Source organism: Mus musculus, chromosome 3, assembly GCF_000001635.26.
Source record: "Mus musculus strain C57BL/6J chromosome 3, GRCm38.p6 C57BL/6J".
NCBI classification, from domain to species: domain Eukaryota; kingdom Metazoa; phylum Chordata; class Mammalia; order Rodentia; family Muridae; genus Mus; species Mus musculus.
The window spans coordinates 28,489,270-28,506,753 of NC_000069.6; the positions used below are offsets into that span (position 1 = coordinate 28,489,270).

At 40.7% G+C, this 17,484-nt stretch overlaps 1 protein-coding gene across 11 annotated transcripts in view, besides 1 other annotated feature; it reads left to right on the plus strand.

The window, feature by feature from the left end:
• The window catches only part of Tnik (TRAF2 and NCK interacting kinase), a 408,685-nt gene that overhangs the window by 227,369 nt on the left and 163,832 nt on the right, over nt 1-17,484 (plus strand). For all 11 annotated transcript variants that reach the window (XM_006535517.3, XM_006535519.3, XM_006535518.3 and 8 more), the window contains 2 exons: nt 4,698-4,754; nt 16,484-16,609. In XM_006535517.3, the coding sequence (XP_006535580.1) occupies nt 4,698-4,754; nt 16,484-16,609 (183 nt within the window). The remainder of the gene's footprint in view (nt 1-4,697; nt 4,755-16,483; nt 16,610-17,484) is intronic.
• Nucleotides 1,800-2,640: an enhancer, noted in NCBI's record as "VISTA enhancer mm492". NCBI's record gives its function as "enhancer in: midbrain (mesencephalon)[5/10]" and the evidence as "EXISTENCE:transgenic organism evidence [ECO:0001131][PMID:17130149]".

A 17,484-nucleotide genomic window follows, 5' to 3' on the forward strand; every position in this document is an offset into this window, starting at 1 on the left:
CACAGGCTGAGAATCATTAGGTGTCAGGTCTCTCTTCTGCAGATTTGTTAAGCAGAGCCTTTGAAGTCACCAGGGAGTGCCATGTGCCAACCATAGCAACAGCGGTTGTCTTTGACCTGGAGGAAACCCTAAGAGTAGACACTTTCAGGACTGTTCCATGAACATTTGTGATTTTTAAGAATCTTTGGAATCTTTCCATAGAATCCTCTTATATACTCAAGGCGTGTTCCCTCTCTAAGTTTTATTTCTATGTGTGTGGATGTTTGAGGCTATGTAACATGTGCATACAGTGGCCCAGAAAGCCAAAAGGGGCCATCAGATCTATCGTCTGGAACAGGAATGATGAATGATGGTGAGCCACCATGTGGATGCAGGGAATTGACCATGACCCTCTGTTAGAGCATCCAGTGCTCTTAACCACTGCATCATCACTACAGCCCCCTCAAGCCATGTTTCTGTCTAAGGACAGAAAATATGAGTATGCCCTGACATCTTGAGGATGAGACTGGCAGGTGTCATAACTAAGCCTTCATCCTAACTGGGAGTGGGTGATGGAGTACATCCTTGTCCTCATTGTGACAGGGCAGAGGTAAAGATTGATGGATCATTTCTGTTTTTCCCCGATCTCTATCATTTTCCTAAGATCCACTCTCTGGAGAATTTAAAAGAGCTTCACTTAAATTCATTTTACCTTCTCAGCAAGCCAGGCAATTATAATCACAGCCTGGAACCTCTCCCTCTCTCTCTCATCTGGTCCCAAAGAGTTTGTGGCTAGACAAAAATGTGAGGGACCAAAGGGGACTTCTGTGGAATGTCAGTGGTACCAAGAATGAGAGCACAATCTCATACGTCAAATCTTCATCTAATGTGTAATTTAGCAAGTATTGGCTGAGTTCCTTCTCCACCCCACACTACAGAAGGCTTGGAGAAAAACTCTATCTAGTTTCTTCTCATGTCCTATAGCTTAAGCTTTCTGTGTATTTCTAGGCTGTCTGTTCTTTTCTAGAATTCTAACACTTCCACCCTGGCCTAAGTTATCATCCTGTTCCAATTGTCTCCAGATGGGAGCTTGACCCTAGGTAAGGTAGTTCCTTCAACTGAGGGCGCTTCTTAGAAAGAGAGTGTACATGATATAGTTGACAGTTAGGTTTCTGAAACATCAGTTTTCATTGGAGACTCTAGATCAGTCATTCTCAACCTGTGGGTTGAGAACCTTTTCGGGGGGGGGGGGGACTCCAACAGCTTTTTCATGGGAGCATCGCATATTAGATATCCTACCTATCAGATATCTCCATGATGGTCTATAACAGTCGAAAAATTAGTTATAAAATAGCAACCGAATAATTTTATGTTTCACCACAACATGAGGAACTGTATTAAAGAGTCACAGCATTAGGAAGGTTGAGAGCCACTACTCCAGATGGTATAGTGTGTCACCAGTTGACTGATGGATAGACAGACAGATGGACAGATATAGATAGACTTAACCAGAGTTGATCTACAAGACAACACCAGCCACTACTGTGTGTTCTACACTCTTATCTTTTCTCCTTTTTTTGGTGGTTGCTATGATCCTAGAGCCTTGTACATCCTGGGCAAGTGTTCTACCACTGAGCAACACTTTTTCAGCCCTTTGATTTGATTTGATTTGTTTTTATTATTCTGGAAATGCATATTTGAAAAAAAAAAAAAAGAAAAGAAAATCAGAGCACTGGTCAGGACCAGCAGGGGTTAGCATAAAATGCTGTGGCAATACAAAGGCGGCACATTCATTTGCAACTTAAAAAATTGAAGAAGCTTTCCTCAGTGGAGCCAAGATTGTCTAATTCAAAGGAGAGGAAGCCTTGAAGGGGGCGGGGAGTGAGATGGTGCTGAGGCTGTCTGATCCAGCATGTGTGCTCCATTGGAAAAAATGTGCGTTGGTGACATAGAAATGAAAGGGCTCTCTTCCAGGCTAGCCTCAGGCAAGCAGCTCCTCGGCTTTCGTGCTTTTCCTTAGAAAATAGGGGCAGAGAGGTGAAGCTTCTGCAGCCGTTTCTGAGGAAGCCATTGTTTTCCTCCTGCATTTATTTCAGGAAGCAGACAAAGGAAAGGCCTAAGCGTACTTGCGTGAGTCACATTGTGCCTTGTTGTTGGGTTATTTTATATGGAAGAAGAAGCAGCATAGTTCTTTACAACAAATGACACAGAAGGAAGTGCGAGGGGAGAAGAGTGAACTGTGTCTGACTCACAGCCTTCAGCACCTGTGAGCTTTAAAAACCTGGCTGCCCTACTCTGTGTGTGTGTGTGTGTGTGTGTGTGTGTGTGTGTGTGTGTGTGTGTGTGTTCCTCAAGCCAAACTGTACCTCTGTTTTTTAATGATCTTGACGTCAGCTGACTCCTAACCATTCCCTGAAGGTCTGCCTTAATCTAGATGGTAACCAGCTTTGACATCCTCTGGTGATGTACAAGGCAGCTCCTGCTGAGCAGGGTCCTCCCTGATCCGTTGTGGTCCTTCCTGACCATCAAAGTTTGACAGCTCAGGAGCCTCCCTGCTCCACTGTGAGGATGCCTTTGCCTGGGCCTATGCCAAAGCACTCATTGTTCCGTTTGCAGGACTTCATTTAAGCCTAACCTGCTATCTCAAGGTGGCATCATTCATGTGCCAGCTCCATCAAAAGCCCTTCTTTCAGCTTGAAAGTGAAATTTAAAGTGGAGTGTAGAGATGTTCTATTATTTTCTATAGTCATAGAAAACACTTTTTAAAAATGAAGACACACACACACACACAAAATCGTGTACCCTTAGTTTTAAAATAGCAGTTATTTCTATGGATTTCAAACCAAGGACTGGCCAGTGCCTTCTGGGTGAAAGTTAATAGGGATGGATTTTCTCTTCTGCTCTCTGGCCTCAGCACTACACGGTAGGATAGCTATGCTCTGTGTTAGCTACTACTTTTTAATTAGATATTGAGGTATCCTTGTAACAAATTATTCCCTCAAAGAAGAGACTGTGCTTCCCAAGGTGTTAAAAACCTCATGTCTGCAATTCTATTTTGACAGAAGTACCCACAGACATTCATAGGGAGAAAGGGACTCGAAATGTATGTCTAGGCTCTGGGTGACCAGAGGAAGTGCCAATTAAGGTTTGATTCTAGGGGCAGTGCTACAAATGATACCAGTGGGGAAAGAAAGGAGAAAGAGACAGGAAGGCAAATGGTGATACTTTGGGCATGATGCAATGATGCAAACAGGGATGTGTTTCCATGGTAGCACAGAAGTGAGGACTGACTGACCAGGACAGAAGTCATGCTTTAACTAAATCTAGAAAAAAGTAGACAGACTGCAGGATGGAGAAAGCAAGGGATACCCTAGATGTAGAAGACAGATCAGTTCACAGGCTAACAATGCTCACTCTGTCTGTCTTTCTGTCTCTGTCTTTCTCTCTCTCTCTCTCTCTCTCTCTCTCTCTCTCTCTCTCTCTCTCTCTCTCTATCACACACACACATACACACACACACACACACACACACACACACACACACACGAGAACTGCAAGCATTCAGACCACAAAGTCAGAGCAAGTGGTCCTCTACAAGGCTGGATTCCACAAAAATGGCCAGCCCTTGGAGAGTGCTGCTCCCTACTTGCAAGGGCTGCCTTTGCCCAGCCCAAGGGGACCATTCAGATAACTGGATCATAGTTTGGTGATACCAAATTGAATGCCTGTGTTTGTCCTTCTCTCCGCTCCTTACAGGAAAAACCAACATTGTTCAAGATGTGGTTGGCAGTCTTTAAAGCTAGGAGTGGGTCTCACACCAAAGACAGTACCACAGCATCACAATATCCCTCTGGCCACCATGACTCTGACAGCTATTTGAGGCACACCAAGAGAGTGCTGTGGCCACTGTATCTTCCTGTAGCCTTGACTGCCTTAACTCTGGAGAGTCCCCAGCCCTGTGTACTGAGGCCCAGTAGCTCTTACCTCCATCATTTTTAGATGCTCCTAGGAATGAAAAGAGTTGAAAGTGATCATTCTTGGCCCCTGTCCCCGTGCTAAGTGTTGGCTTCATGAGCTCACCAGTGCTCAGCTGACAGCAGCTTGAGCCAGTTGACTTACTAATGTTTTCAGTTGTGGGGATTGAACCTAAGACCTTGTTCATAGTGGACTTACTGCTAAGCCACTCTCCCAGCCCAAAGTTCAAAATATTTTAAGAACTGGAAGAAAAATCTCTTCAGTTCCTGTTTCCTGAGATTTACTCATCCCCTCCACCCAGGCTGGTCTCCACTTCTCTGTGAATCTGCCTCTCTCTAGTTCCTTTGAGAGAAAAGGAATCAAATTGTCTAGCCCTTCCATTTCATCTACTTGAGAACCCCTATATCCCAGCACTCGGGAGGCAGAGGCAGGCAGATTTCTGAGTTCGAGGCCAGCCTGGTCTACAAAGTGAGTTCCAGGACAGCCAGGGCTACACAGAGAAATCCTGTCTGGAAAAACAAACAAACAAACAAACAAAAGAATTGAAGAGATTTTTAAAAAGCAAATCAAATACTAACTAGAACTAGATCTTCAAACATCCTAATTTCTATGTGTCTGTGTTTTTGTCGGTCTGGTTGCCGGCATACTGTAACATTGATTTAGGCATTGATTTGTATGGGGTCGGAATGGAATACTAACTTTGTTCATCACAACTAAACCTTTTGAATTTTTTTTTCTTGCAGGGTCGTCATGTCAAAACGGGCCAGCTTGCTGCCATTAAGGTTATGGATGTCACAGGGGTAAGGAAGGCATCTTTATCCTGTTATCTCATTAGCTATATAGTGGTAGCAAAGAAGTGAGTGACAGAATAAAAAAGAATTGCCAGAAAAGTAATCCTCCTAAATATTCCAGATCCTTTTCCATTTGTGATCCATGTGAAGAAATAAGAATCTACAACAGCTAATTGAGCAGGCCAGGAATAAATCACTCCAGTTAAACCCAATCCTACACGCTACCTTAGGTTCTTAGAGTGAATAATGTGTGCTGATAATTTACATAAACATAACCATGGGTATTTGCATATGAAGCCAGAACAAGGATTCCAAGGCATTCAAAGCATAACGCTGAGATTACAAAGAAGAGATGAGTCTTAACTGCCTCCCTAAGGGGCTGCCCAACACAGAAGTAGAGGAGAGCTGGGACAGCTGTAAAATCCTTATACTACATTGATCGTGAACTTTTCCTAAAGCAAATGGTTTTTGATCAAATAATCACATACCTGAAAATTTCTATTTCTTAGAGAGCAACTCTAAATTTCTGCCTGAAGGATCAAAGCCATCTAATATTCCTTTAGACATTACTTTAAATGCAAGCTAACGCTTTCAGTCTTTTTGCTTGGTCCAATTTAAAATATTTTAATAACCTTTCAAGATTATAGACTGGAAATCAGACTTTAAAGGATTCACAGGACATCAAAAATATGTTAATAATTTTCTATTGTCCTGAGAATTTTTCTAAGATGTCTGTCTCTTGCACATAAAAGCTAAAAGACCTAAGTCTCCATTTGGCCAGAAGTGAAATATTGACTATAGACAGTCATCCAGTCAGTGAGTCCCACAAAGATATCAATAACGAAGAAACAGACTAAAAAAAAATACACAGTTTGTTAGCATATTAACCATTAAGCCTTACCCTTTAGACAGAATCTATTATATTTGGTTAAGTATAAGTTGTAAGACTTTCCAAAAGACCACCACTTCACTAATCTTCATAAGTATCACACATTATATTGACTTATTTATTTATCTCTTATTTATTATTGATCTAGAGTTCTCTCTAAATTATACTTTACAGTTTAATTAATAAATGGAAAATCTTGTTCATGTATACTTATTACCAGTTGAGTGATACTCTAAAATGTTTATTACTAGTTTTGTAAGTTTGAATATTTTACTGTCTTTAGTACATTATTTCAATTTCAGTGGCTCCAAACTAATTCAAATATATGACCTCAGTTAGTTGGTTAGGTCACCTGGCATTAACTAAGAAATGCATGTGGATTATTCAAATTAGATCTATGCTCTGCCACTTGAAACATGATTAAACATGAAAAAGGTGTCTTTTTCCCTTCATGTTAAAAAGAATCTAGAGGTTTACAATTATAATGTTTAGTGGTAATTGTGAAGCTGATAAAAATCTAGAGTCTCAGGAAAGACAAGTCTCTGAGCATACCCTTGAGGATTACCTTGATTTTATTCATTGAGATAAGAAGACCTTCCCACTCTGGGTGGTACCATTCCCCTGGCTGGGATCCAGGTCTGTGTAAGTAAAGCAGAGAACTGAGACGCAGCCTGAACTCACTGTCTGCTTCCTGGTTGTGGATGAAATGCAGCTCCTTCCAACTCGACGTTCCTGCCATGATGGCCTGGATCCTTGAACTTTGATCTCCACTCAACTCCTCCCTTCATTTGCTTTTGTCAGAGTATTTATCACAGCAATGAGGTCAGAATCTAAATCAGCTTCCAGGGATGGTTTAAAGCAGTGTGGTAAAGCAGAGGATGGTTTTATCCCTTTTTTTTTTTTCTGTCACTTTAATTTGCAGCCTCCCTACCTACTAGGGTCACTTTATAGTTTGGTGTAACTACGGATCTTATCCCTGGTAGAAGAATAGAGACGTCCCTTCCAATGATTTTTTTTCTTCTTGAATGTCTAGTAGCGTCTCTAGCTAAAAATTCAAGTTCTATGGAAATGGGCCATTGAGCCTCTACCCCTGACTAAGAAACTATATATAGTTGATGGTTTCTGGGGAAAGGAGAGTCAGCTTCCTTGAAGGATGTGGCTCCTGGTAGGTCCACCACATTTCGGAAGATGATCCCACATCCAAGAGATTATAGATAGTACAAATTAAAAAGAGGAGACAGAAGTAGGAGATGGGGATGTGGGAGTGCATCCAGAAAGAGTTAAGGGAGTGACTGGGGTGAAATAGTGGAATGTGTTGTATAAAACTCTCAGAGAATTAATTAAATTATTTTTTTAAAAGAAGAAAAAGAAAAGGTTCTGCGGGGTCCAGGATGAGTAGGATGGAGGATATGTAGGTTACGTCTGATCTAACTACACTTTCTACTTGTAAGAAATCACCAGAAAAGAGAGAAATATAGCTTCTATAAGTCGGAATTAACGGTTTAGCTGTTGGAATAGTGAATTAGCAGGATATGACACAGAGATCAAAATCTAGCATTGTGAGCCTCCATTGAGAAGCTCGTGATAAATATATATAAGCCTTTTTACAAAGCTCCAACTACAAAACAAATCAGAATTTGTTTGGCAGTTTTGCTGAAGTCATAATATTCAGTCATCCTTGGATTGAGTCATTTTTCTTCATAATAAGATACACTTGGCAGCTTAGGGACCAATAGTTGTGATGGATCCAAGATGGCCACAGTGTGGCTCAGGTTCTGTTGTGCGGCTCTGCAGAGTGAGAGCTGAGATCCACTGACAGCATGGATAGGACTGCATGGAATTGTTTATTGGTGTGAAGGTGGGAATCAAGGATGATGAATATTGCTCTCCCCAGTGTTGGATTTTCTAGGTGAGGTTTTAAAAGTGTTTCAAGAACCATCCTTAGTAGTTAGTGCTGGCCACCTTGCTTGCAGTAAAAACTATTACTTAATTATGTAGCCTAGCATATGCAGGTTCACACAAAGGAATACAGTTAGCCTTTCTCAACTGGGTTTCTCTTGGCAAGTAAGCCCTTTGAAAAATGATTTGACAGCTTTTCTCCCAATTGCCCCAAGGCTAATAGACAGCAAATACCATTCTGTGTTTCAAAGTGCCAACCCATTACATAAAACAGGCACTTTATGGTGTGAATTCTGTTCTCTTGGAGAACACATTTCAGAAGAGCTGGATGCATTTCTGTGATTTGGTCACAACATTGACTCTTATTTAACCATTGACCCCCAACAAAGGCAGATGTGGTGTACAGCAGGAAATAGGTTTATTCTTGCCCTGCTGTCTGAGGCAGGACCCAGTGAGCTCTGCATCAAGTCCCTGCCCATCACCATCAGCACCAGCTTTTCCTCCGTTCAACTCTGATGTTCTCTTTAGAAAGCAATCAATTCAATTTTGTGGTGTTGTCCTTTGTGTGCTGTGGAATCCAGTGCAAACGCTTCTCGACAATTATTTTAATTGGGCTCATTATAGTTGTTCTGTTCAAAGCTGAAATGAGTTCTCAAAGGTTGTCTTTGTTGATTGTGTTCTGTGACCTACTGCAAAGTGACTGTAGTTTTATTGCAATGAAATTGATGAGGCCACAAGCTTGAAATTAATTTTCAAATTCTTGATTTTATCCTGGAATCTTTCCTTTTATAGAAAAGAGTCACAGAGAAGACCAAACCCAGTGCCTGCATCCTTCCAGCTTTAGCACTGTGACACTGCATAGTTTGCCAAATTGGCTTCAGAATTACGTCGTATGCTCCATCTTAGCCTTCAGAATCCTTCTAAGTTGCCTAAATCATTATAAAAGCTCTGTTTTCAATGCCTTGTGAAAATTCCTTCACTACTGCATTTGAAAGTCCAAAGTTAACCTAAGAGGACCTAGACCCTTTAGAGTGATAATTCTCACAGCGCACTATGAGCATCAGTGGGTCTTCAGTAGTTCTGTGGTGTCCAAAAAACATGCAGATTCCCACCTCTGCTGTAGAATGCCCTTGGATTTTTCCTCTTTTATATCTATGTTCCTTAAGAGATCCACTGGAGCTGGAGAAATGGCTCAGCAGATAAGTGTATATAGTGCTGTTCCAGAAGACCTGAGTTTGGTTCCTAGTACTCACATTATAGGCAGCTCCAAGGACATCCCATATCTCTGACCTTCATGGACATTTGCACTCATGTGCACATACCCACATGAAGACACACATGCATATATGTCATTAAAATGATAAAAGTAACTCCTCAAAAAGAGAAAGATGCCACACATCAAAGATAGAGCTTTCTGTTCCTGGGATTTTGTATCTACTTTCTTCTGGCTACCAGGTGTGAGACCAAGGGTCTTTGATTATAAATGTTCCCATTTTTTTGAATTAAAATCATCAGTGCAAATTAATGCCTTTATGGTGACAGCCTAAACTTCATCTAATACATAATAAAATAATAACAATTTCTAAGCTGACTTGACATGGTTGCATTAATCAAGGAATCTTGAGTTGTATTACCATCTCCATTCACACTGAAGGAAGCTGAAAAGGGAATTTACTAGTTAGTGTATATTTAAAAACCACACTCATGGAACTCAGCAAAGTCCAGAGAGACATGGTATTGTGTGAGTTATGCTTTTGGCTGTAATTTCCTCATTAGTGTGAGTGTCCATTAAAAAGTGCTAGAATGAATGAGCATCGTCTTTCTTGAATTCACATTGATTCTCTGTTCTATTCAGCCAAACCTGGGCTGGATATCTGACTCTGCAAGTACCATAGGGAAGGTAATTCCTCAAAGGGGAAATCTGAGAGTCAGGAGAGAAGTAAGCAAGGAGAAGGTGGATAGGTAAAACAGTGGAATTCCATTTACATCCACGTGTCATAGTTCATGACATGTGTCATGGTGCATCATGGCATCACAGTATGTCCAGACTTATTTGGTTCATAAATATTGTTCTAGTTATGTTTTTATATTCCAGACCCAAATAAATGATATTGGTAGCTAATACTGATGGAAAATTTCCTAAATTACTTTAAATGCTGTGAGTGCATTTACTTATATATTTATATATTTAATATTTATATAGTTGATGTATATTATATATATATATTTGATTCCCTCAATTATTTACAAAACAGGTTATTTTAATTTGTCCCATTTTAGGCATTTGGAACCTAGACATATTGAATAGCAAGCTTAATATAGCATGGCTATTAAAATGATATGCAATTTAATACCACCTTTTAATCACACTTTTAGCCACAGAGCTGTAGGTCTGCGTGGTAGAAGGATAATTCCGAGCAAATATTTTCTCACTGATGTATTCAATAAACATCCCTAGTACTTTATGACAGGTACTGAAAATTTAAAGATGAAAAAATGATCATTCATCTGAAGAGTGCCTCATACTAAGCATAACCTTATTCCAAATATCTACAAACAGAGATTTTATTAAGTTCATGAATAAGGTTACCCATTTTCTTTGATGGGTCAGTTATCTGAAGCTAAACCCAGGATACCCCACAGACAAAGATATCCCCGACCAAGAATGTAAAGTGTGCCAAGGGCTACGGCAGCATGCTCTGGAAATTATGTATAATTTAGTTTTGATGTTTAAAAAGACCAAGAAGAGACTGATACAAGATAAATCTGAACAGAGGCTTCACAGCTCAGTGGTTCAAAGTCTATACTGCTCTTGCAGAGGACTCATATTTAGTACTCAGCATTCATGCTGGGCAGCTCGCAGCTGACTGTAATGCCAGGCCCAGGGGATCTGTACACACACACACACACACACACACACACACACACACACACACACAGACACGCACGCACACGCACACACACACACACACATATGCATACACTCATGCACACACACAAGCACATACATGCACATACAAAATTTAAAAATAAAAATACATCTTAAAAATGGATAAATATGGACAAATTGGTCCAGATCCTGAAGGGATTAAATACTATGACAAGATTTTCAAGTTTTGTTTTCTTCCCAATACACCGCTTTGATCAAATAGTCCTAAGGAAAAAATAATGTATACACGAGTTAAAAGAGGTTTTATCTTTTTTTTAAAAAACTGAGTTTAGAAGTCATTAAGTCTTGACCTCTTTCCCAAAATAATGCCAGACCCCAAACAGAGAGCAGAGCATGTGACCAGTGGGGGAGCTGTGTGCTTTGCCTGCTGGATGGATCCTCACAAGCTCAGCTTCCTGGAGTCCCCACTTCGGCCTTTCTGAGTCCTGGTAGGCGCAGACTATGGCCAGCCCTGTCTCTTCTGGAAGACTCCAGTGGAGGCTTTCCTTAGTGGTGCCAGCAGAATGGTTTTTACATTGTCAAAAAGCTCAGTAAAGGTTTCCTGAAGTGAACACACACACACACACACACACACACACACACACACACACACACACGTACACACACACGGAGACATACTGTTCCAAATATGTTTGGTTCTTCACTCCCAAAGGGGAAACATCCTATGGAGTGATAAATAGTGTAACATATACTAATAATATATTAAGCACAATGGCCCAGAGCAAAGTAAAATGACTAACATGGAGTGCTTACTTTGAGCCAAACACTAGTGTTGTAATCCACAAACCTCAAAGAAGTCCCCCAAGTGAATAGTGTCATTATTTTCATTTGACAAATAAAGAATTGAAACTGTAAATGTTAAGTAACGTGCGCAATCTCTACAAGATATACAGATGTCCCAAGCTTGGCTTGAGACTAAAATGGTACATGATGTATAGTACATGATACATATTACATCCTTAAACATGATTTTATTTTATTTTATTTTATTTTATTTTATTTTATTTTATTTGACCTTTTACATCACTATTATACCACTGAAGAATTCTTAAGAAAAAAAAAGTTACTCCTAGAACTGAATTAAACTAAACACGTAAAATACATAAATTTAAACATGATTTTAATTAGTTGTCATGAACACAGACTGAATGAGGCAGAGTTAAATAAGCATGAAGAATGGTTTAGAGTTTACATTGAAACTTTTCACTTGTATGTGGGGCATTAGCCTGTCCTGTGAGTCCTTGTCATACTTGAGTTCATCAAGTGAGTAACTATCTTCTGCTCAGTCCTGGCTTGGTCACCTGAGTGACTGTTTCTAGTCTCATTTTGAATAATAAGCCTCATTCCAAAGTTAGGGACCACATGAGATGCAAGAAAGACAGTGGGGCCACATTCCAGAAATTGAACACCAAGACCACTCACCCATAAGAGAAAGCATGAATTGCTATATTCGGTGTCAATATTTAGTGGGAGACAGGGACACAACCTTCCAGAATCTTAATATCCCAATACCCTCAAGAGACTAACTCTTAAGCAGTATCTTTAGTCAAAGAGACAATTCACTTTTAAGAAGTGAACAAAAGATTGAGGAAAATTTCAAGAGAAAACTAGCTGGGTCTGTAGAAAAAGTTTCTTGATGAAGTGTCAGCTATGTGAGATTCATAGTAGGGGAGGGCTTTGGTTAGAAAAGAAAAGGAATTAAGGAAGGGCACACCCATATAGGGACCCACCTCAAATCTAAACATGCCCTGCTGAGGGTCACCTGCAATGGGGACCTCTTTCATAGGATTGTTCAAGTAGATGTCTTTAATAGGCAGAACCTTTCAATGAAGTTCATGATGCAACTTTTCAAAGAGAAACAATAAATGTCTCAGTATTCATTATTCCATCTCCTTTTGGAACTAGTTCCTGTGATGTGGCTGTGGCCTTGTACTGCATGAACAAACACGGAACATAGATACTCACTCCACATATATACCAGCATCTGCCCTTACCACCACTTCAGCCTATACTGGTGGCTTGTGTGTGTCAGGATCTCTGTGCATATTCTTGCATGTTGAGTATATGGGTTGGGTTTGGGGCTTGCATGTGTGCATGCTCATGTGACAGAGCTTACAACAAACTGCTGAAGAGAGTGAGGCAGAGTGACAGACAGAGCAAGGACACACAGACAACACCTGGAGTCTAACACCTCCAACTTTAGAAAAAGAATTGCATGATTTGTTATTTGCTAGTGCCTGTGTCTGTTGATCTGTTGCTCCAAACAGTTGATCAAAATTCCAGTTATTTCTTTCAGTTCTCTAATGGCATTCACAAGTATACAGATGAGAAATTGGCATAAAGAAGTTTCAAGGCTTGGAGTCCTTGTCCAGGGCTGTCAATTCAGGTCTTCAGGAATTGAAGTGAACTAGTGAACATGTGATCTTCTATAGCTTTATGCCTCTTCTCTGTGATGCAAACACCTCATCTTTTCTCGTCTCTCTTGTTTGGAGCAGTGAGTTCTTTGTTATTTAATTTTCTCATCTGTAGTTTGGTGTTTTCTTAATGACTTAAATCTTATAATTTGTGTTTCTCTTTATGAGAAGTCTTTTCTCGTTTAAAACTTACTGACAGGAAAAAGTTCTCAAGTAAGGCATAGGAAGAGTGTGCTGTCCTGTTCTGTAGACACTCACAGATTGTTAATGCAGAGCTGGCATGGATTAGGTGCTTCACAAATATAATACAGGTGCAAATAAAAGAGAGCAGGGAAAACACAAAAAGTAGAAAATGTAGTCCAGGTTGAAAGTTGCAGATCACAAAACCATGGCAGTTACTTTTCCTGACAATCACAACCAGAGGGACATTGTCAATGGCAGAGTTTTCCCAGGTAGAAAAGGCCACTCACTTCAACTCCAATAGCTGTTGGCTGAACTGCAGGCCTAGGATCCTTGAGGACCCAAGGTCCCTCATTTCCAGTGGATGCCAGCCAATGATTGAGTGAATGACATCATTGTCAGGCCTGAAAGAGAGACCCATGGAAAGAGGAAAGCCCTATAAACGATCAGTCTCACCTGACCAGACATCCAGACACTAATAGATCCCTCCAATTATATGGGGCCAAGTGATTGTTCTGTTGATAGGAAAGCTATGTTCAAGTCAGAACTTCCTCATTTCAGTAGCTGCATAGATGGGTTTCCTATTCACCTCCATAGCTGAAAATAACTGACATCAGGAGAGTTTAAGTGCCGTATGTGAAGTAAACACAATGAATCAAACTAGGTTTTGAAGTCTTCTCGTTGAAGTGATAGATCTTCATGGGGTAGTGGACTTGACTTATTGGAATACTCTTTTCTTAAAGGTGAAACAATTTGGTTCCATTATTTGATTTTCAGTGTGATTCCATGGTCATTAGTTTCTCAGTGAGCTTGTTCCCTGAACTTATGGCTTAAGATGTAAGAATAGCTCATTTACAAAATAGAGAGTTTCCCACCAATTAAAACTATGGAGTCTAAGGCCAAAGAGATAGTTCGGTCAGTAAAGATGTTGCAAGCATGAAGACCTGAGTTCAATCCCTAGAACCTGTGTGTTCTGATGTGCATGTAATCTCAATGCTGGAAGGCAGAGGTAGGTGGATACTTTGGGTTTGCTGAATATCCAGCTTAGCCTTTTCACTACAATCCAGGCCAATGAGAGACCCCCATATGAAAAATGAAACGTGGATGAAATCTGTGGAATGACACCTAAGGTTGTCTCTGACCTCCACATGCATACAAGTACGCACCAACACACATAAAACAAACAACAACAAAAACAGCCCTGTTGCATCTAGTTTTAGCCTCAGATGCCCTCACCTTTTGGGGAGTATTCTGCCTCCTTCCTCTCACTGGAACATACTGTGAGGCCAAACTCCTTGTGGCAGAGTTGTATAAACTCTTATTGTCTGGCCAGAAACTTTGATAAATGTCGGGCTCACTTACAAGGCTATAGAAGGTTGTATTGGAACTACGTAGTCATGACTCGAAGGCCTGGAATTATGTTTGGAAATAAGGTAACTTAAACTTGACTTTCAAGTGACTGGTGCTCTTGCTTGGTGAACCTTGTTATCTGTGATTTTGTTGTCAGAGTTGGGAAGACAAGCCACCATGTTTATTTCATATCTGACTTCATAACCTTCATATGTCTTATTTAGATAGTAGCACAGAAAACTCAACTTATAATATCTGCACTTCATTGTTGCTGTGAAAACCAAGTTACCAAAACAGTTAAGTTTCTGTTGTGAGATCTATCAGCTTGAAAGGGGAAGACTCCAAACTTAGTGTGTACCCAACATCCCCATCTCACTGCTCTGATAACAAACTCAATACTTATCCTTTCTTCAAGCCCGCCCATGATTGGTTTAGTTTACCTTTACACAGTGATACTGACCTCCTTGGGACCTCTGTTTTATTCATTTGAGATATAGTGATGTACTGGATACCACTGTTGCTTAACTTAATGACATAGTAAGCCATCTTCAGGCACATCTATCTCCCATGTTCCTGTTGAGGACTTAAGAGCCAGGCAGCGAATACTTGTAGAACCTGCCTGACTTCCAAGTTTTGCCTACATTGAGACTGTCAGGTATGGCTAGAAAGTGATCTATAGCTTTCATTACCTGCATAATTCCCCTTTTAATGGAAGCAGCCACCAGTACCCCCAGGATGGCTCTTCATCTTCCGAATGAGGCTCCCTGAGTAATGGCACTCACATCCTACACAGAGAATTTAAAAAGCTGATGTGTATCATGGTATAGTTGGAGCTGATGTGCACCATAGTACAGTTGGAGTAGATGTCTGAAGCAGAAGAGAATTACATCAATGGAGTAGACACTCAGTACAATTACAAGAGAGTTTCACACACACACACACACACACACACACACACACACACACACACATCATGTGTGTGAAGAATTATTGAGGGAGAGGGTGGGATTTAGATGTGGGTGGGGGGGCCTTGCATAGCCAGAGAGACTCAAGGAAGACATCCATATTTGGGGAGTATAAATAAAATCTCATCCGTATTAACATGTAAAAGTTATGTGAAGGGAAGAATACAGCATACATGGGAGATTCTGGAAGAACCCTGCAATGTCATACATACAGGCCATGTGGATGGAAGTCTAAAGGTGCAGAAACACGTGTCATGACTTCTTGAGTTGTAATAACATAACATCTTGTACTCGGAGATAGTTCTTGCTTACCACTCTTGTCTCCTTTGTCCTGGAGCAGAAAACACTGTTTGGCAGTCTAACTGAAGGGTACACAAGTAAGGTCAGACAGACTGGCTGATGAACACACATAAGGTCAGGCAGTCTGACTGGAGTCCACACACACAAGGTCAAATTGTGGCAAGCACATAGGTGCCCTCCAGTACCAAGCCCGTTGACTCTTCACTGGAAACTAAATGAAACCTGTGAGTCAGGAAACTGAGTCTGTGGAGTCTTTTCATGTCTACAGTGCATTTCCCCCCTCTCCTTTCATGTTGAGCTTCCTGAAGGTGATGAGGACTCCTGCTTTGTGAACTTCTTCAGATCTAGAGAACTTGCTCCCTCTCTGGTCTGACTTTCACTGGCTTCCTTCAAGGCACTTTAATAAAAGGACACTTCAAAGAAACCAAGCCTAATAAAATGTAAATCAGAGGCCATGTGTTTTCCCTTTCTTTGTCCTCAGCCTTCCGCAAGTGATGTGATCAGCAGTGTGTACAGAGGGAAAGGCTTCCCTGAAGCTGACTGTAGGTTTTATTGGATAGTCTCCACAAGAAGAGATGGACTTTCTTATGCCTCTCCAGGCAATGATGTGCTTTGTCTCTTGGCTATGCCAAAAGAAGACCCTCTGTGCTACCAATATTTAACCAAACAGTGTAATGATCCTCTTTAATCAACTAAAGACTAATAATAGCTCATTGCTATAGATAGTATTGAAGAATAGAATTCTCCCAATAACTGAATGTGTATGCCCACCATTTATTGTTCTCACACAGGATGAAGAGGAAGAAATCAAACAAGAAATTAACATGTTGAAGAAATATTCTCATCACAGGAACATTGCTACATACTACGGTGCTTTTATCAAAAAGAACCCTCCTGGCATGGATGACCAACTCTGGGTATGTGACACTATCTAAAGAACATTTTTTTCCTAGCCCTCCAACAACACTTAACAGAGTGACTTTACATTCCAAACACTTAGCCCTGTGATTTTCATAACACTGGATTTTCAAGGTTACCTCCCATCTTCTTGAATGTGTCTTTTTTTATTGTCTCTAAATATTCCTTCATTCTCTTTTTTAAAATAAATATTTTCACTTACTTGGTGCCCATTTGTTTGTGGATGTACACATGTGTGTGTAGGCATGTGGAGGTCAGAGGTCAATATCAAGTACTGTCCTCTCTTAGTGTCCACCGTGTGTGTGTGTGTGTGTGTGTGTGTGTGTGTGTGTGTGTGTGTGCATATTTTATACAAGATGTGTCACTGTATCTAGAACTCGTTAGTTTAGCCATCCTGACTGGCCACGGAGTTTATGGTGTTTACCTGTCCACTCACTACCCCAAGGCTGGGGTTACAGACAAAAGCATTACATGCTCATTCTTTTAATGCCAGCCCTGAGATCTGAGCTCAGGTCCTCATGCTTGAAGAGCAATCACTTTACCCACTGAGCCATGTTCCCATTACCCGTTCTTATCTATAGTAGGATGGACGGTGCCCAAAGCTCCTTGTTAATCCCTATTCCTGCTCACCTATTAACAACCTTTTACTTCGTTTGTATTGTATTTCAGTCGTCATGCTACTTGCTCTCTGAATTCTGTGATTCATTCCCATTCATTGATGCACCATCACCAGCCCATGTCTTACTGATGGAACTGAGGTTTGCAGGGGGGATAATCAACTATCCCAAGCTCTGTGTGGTGACAGGGAGCAAGCTCTATCCTCACTCTGGCTGATTAGGAATTACAATGTGTGGATGGCTGCAATCGTGTTTTC